Raw genomic sequence first — 9,536 nt, forward strand, 5'->3', positions numbered from 1 at the left:
CTAAAAAACTACCACCATGAATGCAAGGATAGTAGGAAGTGGTGATACAACCCTTGTTCTCTCCCATGGCTATGGAGGTAGCCAATCAATGTGGGACTATGTGCTCCCTAGCCTGTCACAAAGCAATAGAGTTCTTCTCTTTGATTGGAGCTTCTCGAGTGCTGTTGATCCTTCAATAGAGATCTTTGACTCATTGAAGTATTCATCTCTTAATGACTTTGCTGATGATCTCATATCTTTGTTGGATGAGATGATGATGGAGGGTGTGGTTTACGTGGGTCATTCTGTGGCTGCCATGGTTGGTTGCATTGCTTCTGTTAGAAGGCCTGAACTTTTTAGTCATCTTGTGCTCATTGCAGCTTCTCCTAGGTAAGTACCTAAATGTACTGATAAAATTAATGGCTTAGGTTCCCATATAAAACTAGAAAAACTATTGATAACTTCTAGTGGTCAAGACAAAAATCAATTTGCTAATTATAACAACAACAAAGTCGTACGTACCAAAATTTTCGGGGTCAGCTAAATGAATCATATTCTGTCATTCAATTCTACTAGTGCGGTCCGTGCAAAGCACGATGATAAATTTTTTCATGCTACAACAATCATGTTTCGTAAATACTACAGTAAGTTTTTTGAATTGTTACAGCATCTCTCATTTTGAAAAGCGCTACAGTGTTCGCGTGTGCTATAGTAATAAGGGTCATTGTTCATAAAAGCAATCATAAGTTCTTCGGATTGCTACAGTATCTCGCTTTTTTGAAATTGCTACAGTGTTACACTGTTCATACTACAGTGATTATTTTACTGTTGAAATTATTGTAGCATGAATAGGAATTCTCTGATCCTTCTATTTGTATAAAGGAATAGATTAAGGATTATCTGTTAGATCTAAATCAAAACTTGAGATCTAAAACCATATAGCCATGATTAATTCAAAGAGATTAACAAGAATCATAAATGAGCGGAAGCTTATACCTGAATCCATGGATGAACCTTGAGATGAGTTTTGGATCTTCTAACCTTAGGGTTTCTCTAAATCCGAATTTCTCTAGCTAGATGGGGGTGTAGAGAATTTTAGAATGTAACCCTAGGTTAGGGACCATAACCCCTTATTTATAGATGTTGTACTTTTGTAATTTAACCCCTCAATAAATTATAATTACAACCTGGTATCTGCACATATAACCCCATGACTTATTTAAATACCAAATTAACCCAACTTAATTGATCACTTTAGTGGGTTATCCTGAAAGATAGCAATACACATTGATTAATCATATGTGCCCACAAATAGATTTATTAGATTAAATCCAACATTATCTCCTTTATTAAGTTAATATTATTATTTATTTCTTGATTGATTCCAATCAAACTCTCATGCACGAAGAGATATCTCATGAATCTAGTCCATAACATTAAATATGCAACCATTGGATCAACATATAAATCACAAAGTCTAGCGATCCAAACGATGATGCCCCTTTGGTGCATCTTTGATATCTTGAGCTTGGTCAATTGAAGATAATCGTTCTATATGACTAAACCATCTTAGTCAATTCTCTTTTTTTTTTTTTAAATTCCAATAGTATGTACGCTTTAAGCTCTTATGAAGGCACTCATTTCTTATCTTATCTCTTAGTAAATGTCATATGTTCATCGTAATTCTTAAAGTTCCTCTAACCATTAGACGAAAACTCTAGAGTTATTACGGTAAGTGTTAAGAGTTATATTTTTATATTCTAACATGTTCTCTCCGGTTGAGCACCCTATTCATGGGCTAAAACCTATCTCACACAGTGGTATCAATTTTTTTATAAAATCTTCATTAAATTTCTGGCTTGTGGAATTTAAATTTGAGTTGCTCTAATATCATATTAAAGTCTCTCGAATCATTACACCAAAATTCTAAAGTTATGATGAGGGTTGAGAGTTATATTTTTAGAGTTTTTTTTAGAACCACCTTAAAAATATATATGATCCTTTTATAGAAACAACCTTTAAAAATGCACGTTTTGTTTGAGTAGTGCACGACTTACATCCTAACATGATTTAAACATTAACAAACGAGACATGTGTCTTTAATGTGAGTTTTAAGGGTATTCTTGGGTTTTTTTAGTTAAAATTTTTGATTCAGAGGTGCTTGTTTAACTCACATTAAAGATGGTCCATGTATACATTAAAAATGAAAGGCGGTTTATGTAAAATGATACTATTTTTAAGGTGATTTCTAGGGAGAACACCAATATTTTTATATTCTAACCGCAACACTCGTTTGCGCTATGTGAAATCAATCAAAATAGGCTATAGGATTGATTGACGGAGTAAGAAAACTAGAGACGTGCGTACCTAAGAGAACTTACCATTAGGAAGGATAAGGTAATTAAGCCTTAATAGAAGTAAAAAAAAAAGAAAGAATACATAGCTATATATAGAATTCATGCAACTGATTCAAACTTTGGGATAAATTAAGGTGGTGGTGGTAATTAATAAAATTTTCTTGGAACTTATCCAGGTACCTGAACACGGATGATTACAAGGGGGGGTTCGAACAGAAGGACATTGAAAGCATGCTTTCCTCCATCAAGTCAAATTTTGCCACGTGGGCAAAGAATTTTGCTCCCGTCGCCGTGGGGGCCACCAACCCTGAAGCTACAGAGAAATTTTGCGCTAGCTTTCTAAACATGAGGCCGGAAACTGCGCTCTCAGTTGCAAAATCTATATTTCTATCTGATTGGAGAGAAATCTTAGGGGAAGTAGAGATTCCATGCACCATAGTCCAAGGAGATAATGATATTTGCGTTCCTGTGTCTGTTGCAAATTATATGAAGAGCAAGATTAAGGGGGAGGTGATGATGGTTGAGATTGTTGAGGGTGATGGCCACTTCCCCCAGCTTACTTCTCCTAAGAGGCTGCTTGATGTCATTGAGAGAGTTTTGGTGTTAATTAAACTAGTGTGAACACCTTTTTTTCTCTCGCTACAGTAATCCCGGTTTTACCCGTTTTTTATTTTTTGAACAGCTACAGTATCTCACCTCTGCTATAGTGTTCTCGTGTGCTACATTTACTTTTTGAAGAACGTATCACCAGATCATGTTTGCTACAGTGAATTCTACCGTGGTATTTACTGTAGCATAAACAGTGAATCTTGGATTCTCCCATTTGTATAGAAGAATAGATAAATAAACATATTGTAGAGGAAATGTTGTGCATGTAATTAACCTGGGTTTCTGATGTTATAGCTGTTGTATTGTGCTCTTTAGTTTGGTTAGATGTATGGAGAGGATAATTAAGGGAGAAAATGGAGTGTGGGTTTTGTAAAATATATCGGAGATGGATGTGGTGTTAGATGATGTTGTATAATTATATTGTTTTGTTAATTTAGGGGTTCTTTTTGGATTTTTGCAAGGGCAATTTGTCATGGATGCGTTAGTTTGCATATAGTTGCCAGCAAACTTGACCCGCGCGATATCACGACATTTGAGTGGAAAAAGTCAAAAAATAACAGTTAGCACATTTCATTCAATACATATCACATGCTCAAGGACATAAAATAAAAATTAAACAACTTGTAACAAAATATATACAACAATTTGTTGTAGTACTCAAAAGAAAGTGGGTTTAAAATTAATTTGTTGTTGTTATTTTGGGCCTAGGAGCAATCTTCAAAATGGGTGGGTCTAAAAATAAGTGGGAAAAAACTTTGGGTTTATAAGAAATGAATCTTTTTTGGACCGGAGCGGGTAGATTTTTTTTTAAAAAATATGGAAATAAAACATTGGGTTTGCAGGCAAAAGATCCGTCTATTGCTCACGCATCACCGGTCTTTCTTTTTTTTTTGGTCAATGAGAATTTTATTTCATTCAAACCAAAATGAGAGTTATGTACATCTAGATTCTCATATTTGAGAAATCTAAAAACAATGAAAATACTTACAGCCTAGGGATAACCCCACAAAACAAGTCAATATCTACAAAGAATTAATCCAATCCCTGTTTTCAGATTGAATAGGACTATTTAGGACTGGGATCAATATGTCCATCTTAATCTCATTTACTAACTATTCAAACCCCTTTGAAGTCTGTGAGAAAATCCTAGTATTTCTCTCACACCATATTTTGTAAAGAGTAACCGAAAAAGCCATCCTCTTGATCCCCTTCTTGAATCCTCTGCCTCTTAAGCAATTGTTGAACCAATCCAATAGGTAGCTCCAACTACAAGATCTCCATTTAAACTTAAGCCAACACATAACCCTGTTCCATACATTCTGAGAATACACACAGTCAAAAAATAGGTGATCACGATCTTCAGGACCTGCACCTAGACATAAACAGCAGCTATTTGATTGAATAATTCCCATCATCAATAACCTGTCTTGTGTCAATAGCCTATTCTGAACAGCAAGCCAACAAATAAACGAGTGCTTGGGGTATTTCATTTTCTCCCATACAGTGTTAAACCATGGAACTTGAGGAACAGTGGGAGATAAAGCTTCATACAGGGCAGAGGTTTTAACTTTTGAATTTTTGTAGCAAGAGCCAATGACTTGTTTCAAAATATCAATACCTCCAACTAAAACAGCAGCTCTATCTCTGGATTTTATAAGCTGTTTCCAAAGCCAGGAATCCCCAGATTTAGCATTGACGAGCCATATGTCTCCATTCTTCAAATATTTTCCATGGATCCACTTGATCCAAAGGAGTTCCTTATTCAAATGGATATACCATATATTCTTCAAAGCAGCTGCAAGATTCCATAATCGAGCTGAAAAAATGCCTAGACCTCCAGATTTCTTATCACAACAAATTTTTCCCCAAGCTATTAATGATGGTTTTTGAGAGTGCTCAGTTCTTCCCCAAAGAAAGTCTCTGCATATGTCATCAATTTTCTGAAGTACACAAACAAGCAGGATGTAACAGGAAGTCCAGTATATTTGAACACCCAAGATAACACTTTTGATAACTTGTAATTTCCCCGCATATGACAGATTTTTTGATTTTGACCATAACTGAATTTGATTGCTGATTTTATTAAGAAGAGGATTGCAATCTGAGTATGATAATCTTTTGCATACAAGAGGCATCCCCAAGTATCTAATAGGCAAGGAACCTTCAGCAATACCCAATAATTCTTTAATAGAAACTTTAGTAGCTTCATGTACCCCACCAAAGAAAACATGACATTTATCTGAGTTTGGTTCCAGACCAGTAACAGAGCTAAATTCTTTCAAGCACTGATTGAGCTTAAGGACTGAATTCAGATCACCCTTGCTAAATAATAACAAATCATCAGCGAAGACCAGATGGGAAATCTTGAGCTTTCTGCACATTGGATGAAAATTGAATTGCCTATCATTTTTCAACAGGTCCAAGCTCCTTGAGAGATACTCCATACCAAGGATAAATAGGTAGGGAGAAAGGGGATCCCCCTGCCTAAGGCCTCTTTTCCCTTTAAAATACCCATGTAGGGAGCCATTAAGGGAGATAGAATAAGATGGGGAAGTGATACAGGTCATTATCCAGTCCACCATTTTATTTGGAAACTGCAGACCCAGTAACATATCTTTTATAGTGATACAGGTCATTATCCAGTCCACCATTTTATTTGGAAACTGCAGACCCAGTAACATATCTTTTATAAAGGACCAACTGATAGTATCAAAAGCTTTTTTGATATCTATGCTGAGCATAACCCTTGGAGTGTAGGCGTATAAAACTGCCTAAAGGTCCCTACGAACGGCTCAGTGCTAAGAAAAGATGATGAACGTCATAATCTAAGTCACAGGAGCTTGATTAATATCGACAAACACATGAAGTGGGTTGACGAACTATGTGAAGCAACGGAGTTTCAGAATAATGAGGATACGAACAGATCGGGAGCCCCGTGTCACTTACAAAAGACGAAATACCCTTCGTGTCTCATTTATTCCACAGATGATCTAATCATTGGAGCTTATAGAACTCCTCATCGTCTTTCCAACGCACTTTGAATCGCTTAAATCCGAGTTCGGATGAAAAAGTTATGGCGAAAATGGACAAGTATGCAAAACAAAATGTCTCGGACCTGGCCGAGACACCCAAAGGTGTCTTGGAACTTGTGGAGCTGTTTTGACCATGATCCCGTTAGAATCTGAAGAAACTCAAAACAGGAAAGTTGTAGATATTTTTGTTAACTTTCCAACCCATCTAGAATCAAGTCATTTGGAGGTCATATGAGAAAGTTATGACTAAAATAGCGCCGAGACACCCAGAGGTGTCTCGGACCTGGCCGAGACACCCAAAGGTGTCTTGGAACTTGTGGAGCTGTTTTGACCATGATCCCGTTAGAATCTGAAGAAACTCAAAACAGGAAAGTTGTAGATATTTTTGTTAACTTTCCAACCCATCTGGAATCAGGTCATTTGGAGGTCATATGAGGAAGTTATGACTAAAATAGCGCCGAGACACCCAGAGGTGTCTCGGACCTGGCCGAGACACCCAAAGGTGTCTTGAAACTTGTAGAGCTGTTTTGACCATGATCCCGTTAGAATATGAAGAAACTCAAAACAGGAAAGTTGTAGATATTTTTGTCACCTTTCCAACCCATCTGGAATCAGGTCATTTGGAGGTGATATGAGGAAGTTATGCCTAAAATAGCGCCGAGACACTCAGAGGTGTCTCGGACCTGGCCGAGACACCCAAAGGTGTCTAGGAACTTGTGGAGCTATTTTGTGCATGATCCCGTTAGAATCTGAAGAAACTCAAAACATGAAAGTTGTAGATCTATTTGTCAGCTTTCTAATGCATCTTGGATCAGGTCATTTGGAGATCATACGAGAAAGTTATGTTGAAAATACCCGAGACACTCACAAGTGTCTCGGCCTGGCCGAGCCACCTGGCCGAGCCAGCTCGGATCTGGGCCCAGATCTGGGCCCAGATCCGCTTTCAATGCCTATAAATAGAGGGCTGTAGGCTCATTTTCAAAAGGTTAGATTTTTTGGAGGCGAAGCCCTGCTGGATTGAAGACTCAGATCTAAAAAAGATTCATGATTTAGGACTTCGAGGACTTGCTCATCCAGATCTGGTGCTCGGCGATCGTCAACGCCAAATAAGGCAAGAGTTCGAGAGGACCGGATCTCAGATCTACGTAGGTACACTCCGGATCAAAGCTTGGTCTTTGATCCCGAGATTTGGGCGATTGTTTCCTTGGTGAACCAATCCCCCCCGGCTATTATTTCCTTGGTGAAATAATACCCGTCGTACTGCATAGATCCGACCGGATCTAGATCGCACGGTGGTCCACGGATTAACCCCGGCGCAGGCGAAGAACCCACAAAGCGAGCGACCGCAAAACAGGAGCTCGCGATTTGTTCGACAAACAAGGAGAAAGTTGTAATTTTTTCTTTTATTTTCTTTGATTTTCGTTGTAACCGGATCTTATAAAAAGACCGGATCTTTGTAACTCAAAAAGTTGTTATTTAAAGATAGCAATGGAATCAATAATGAAGAAAGACACGATTTTTCCCGCGAACATGGAGAAACTGATTTTCTGCCATAATTCTTGATCAATTCATGAGCCAGTAAAATGTTGTTGGTGATTTGCCTACCCTCAACAAATGCACTTTGAGCATCATTTACAATAGAACCCATAATTGTTCTAATCCTATTCGCTAGGATTTTAGATATGATTTTGTAAAGAACGTTGCAATAAGAGATGGGTCTAAAATCTGAAGGAGAAGTAGGACTTTTGATTTTAGGGATAAGAGAGATTGAAGTTGAGTTAACCATACCTAGCAACTTGCCAGTTCTGAAGAAATCCGCAATAGCTTGAGTAACTTCATCTCCAACTATACTCCATGAAGATTTGAAAAATGTAGCATTGTAGCCATCTGGTCCAGGTGCTTTATTATCTGGCATGGAAAAAATAGCATTTCTGATTTCCTCATTAGTGATTGAGGCAATCAGAGAACTAGCTTGAGAATCATCCAGACATGGTCCTGGGTGAATAATATTGATATTTGGAGAAGTAGTATCCATAGCAGTCCCCATCAGGTTTTTAAAATGAGAGATAAACTCCTTAACAATATCATCTCCTTCTGTTAGTCTTTGTCCCAAGTTATTGTAAAGAATCATAACTCTGTTTTGATGCCTATTAGCTTTTATCATTGAATGAAACAGTTCAGTGCATCTGTCACCTTGTATACTCCAATCAGTTCTTGCTTTTTGCTTGTAGAAGGATAATTCACAATCCATTAAGGTATTGTATTTAGATATACAGACCTTTTCCTGTTTAATAAACTCCGGAGACATAGGATCAGTTTGTAAATTTTTCTGCACATCCTCCAGAGCTTGCTTTGCATGATAAACCTGTTCACTGATATTATAGAAAAATTTCTTATTTATATCCTTCAGAGCAATCTTCAAAGTTTTCAATTTAGAGCAAACTGAGAACATGGTACATCCTTTGATCCTTTGCTGCCAGATATTTGCTACTGTAGGGAGGAAACAAGCATGTTTTGTCCACATCTTAAAAAATTTGAAAGGTCTCTTGCCCTGATAACTGTCTTCACTAACTGTGATGAGCCCAGGAGAATGATCTGAAATTTTTGGTAATAAAAATTCCACTTGGCTAGAATTGTAATTTTGAATCCATTTATCATTCATCAAAACTCTATCCAATCTACTCCAAATCCTTGATCCATGATCCTGTTTGTTGTTCCAAGTATAAAAACATCCAATGTTTTTCAAATGATCCAGCTGACAATCATTAATGAAGTTTCTGAAATCCTCAGTTTCAGAATCATGAAGGATACTACCTCCAATTTTCTCTTCATTGCTGATAATAGCATTAAAATCCCCAAATAAAAGCCAAGGAGTATTTCCAACAGTTTGATGGATAGACTTCAATTCAGACCACAACTCTTTCCTTGTTTCCATTTGATTGAAACCATAGATAGATGAAATTACACAATCTAGTTTACCATCAAGAGATTTCACTGTGCATGTGATACATTGATCAGAAGAGCTGATCAATTGTATATTTAATATATTAGGATTCCATAGGATAACAATTCTAGCTTTACCAGGACTTCTAACATTTGACAGCCAGCTCCAGTCTTTAGCAATAAACCTGGTAGTACTTGATAATAAGGAATCTCTGATCTTAGTTTCCAGTAAAGCAATAAAGGAGACATGATATTGCCATAAGTGGTGCTTAACAATTTTTTGCTTTGAGGGTCTATTCAGTCCCCTCACATTCCAGAAAGATAGGTTCATCAGTTGAAAGCACCCCCTCTATCCACTGTAGAGGGGTCCAAATCAAAATACTCAAGTTGGAGGAACTGATTCTCTGGAGTAAGCTTTTTTCCTCTGTTTATTACCTTGAACTAGAGACCAAGAGTTGTTAGATTGGGGAGAATGAAAAGTACCTTCAGAAACTGTCTGTTGTGCATGTGCACCATGCACCAGACTGTGCACCCCCCTTAAGCCAGAGAACTGAGGAATGTTTTCAATTCTGCTTATTTGCACTACTTGTTCATCATGATGAGAAATCATAGGAGA

The 9,536-nt window shown here is 37.3% G+C and overlaps 2 protein-coding genes across 2 annotated transcripts; one reads left to right on the forward strand and one right to left on the reverse strand.

Annotated features, from left to right (window-relative positions):
* Window positions 17–3,017, forward strand: LOC109835547 (strigolactone esterase D14-like). The gene is made up of 2 exons (XM_020403515.1): window positions 17–369; window positions 2,513–3,017. The coding sequence occupies exons 1-2, from the start codon at window positions 17–19 to the stop codon at window positions 2,955–2,957; spliced, it is 798 nt and encodes a 265-aa protein (XP_020259104.1). The 3' UTR covers window positions 2,958–3,017.
* LOC109835548 lies at window positions 4,058–9,251 on the reverse strand. The gene is made up of 2 exons (XM_020403516.1): window positions 7,766–9,251; window positions 4,058–5,628 (listed from the first exon to the last, which is right to left on the reverse strand). Exons 1-2 carry the CDS (start codon window positions 9,249–9,251, stop codon window positions 4,058–4,060), a joined length of 3,057 nt encoding a protein of 1,018 aa, XP_020259105.1.

Source organism: Asparagus officinalis, chromosome 3, assembly GCF_001876935.1.
Source record: "Asparagus officinalis chromosome 3, Aspof.V1, whole genome shotgun sequence".
Taxonomy (NCBI): domain Eukaryota; kingdom Viridiplantae; phylum Streptophyta; class Magnoliopsida; order Asparagales; family Asparagaceae; genus Asparagus; species Asparagus officinalis.

What these genes read in the sequence shown, in the direction of transcription:
- LOC109835547 (XM_020403515.1), top strand. Translation starts at nt 17, where the DNA reads ATGAATGCAAGGATAGTAGGAAGTGGTGATACAACCCTTGTTCTCTCC. An exon ending in CTCATTGCAGCTTCTCCTAG is followed by an intron (nt 370 to 2,512) that starts GTAAGTACCTAA and finishes GAACTTATCCAG; the next exon opens with GTACCTGAACACGGATGATT.
- LOC109835548 (XM_020403516.1), bottom strand. Translation starts at nt 9,251, where the DNA reads ATGAACCTATCTTTCTGGAATGTGAGGGGACTGAATAGACCCTCAAAG. An exon ending in CAGAACTGGCAAGTTGCTAG is followed by an intron (nt 5,629 to 7,765) that starts GTATGGTTAACT and finishes CCTTTATAAAAG; the next exon opens with ATATGTTACTGGGTCTGCAG.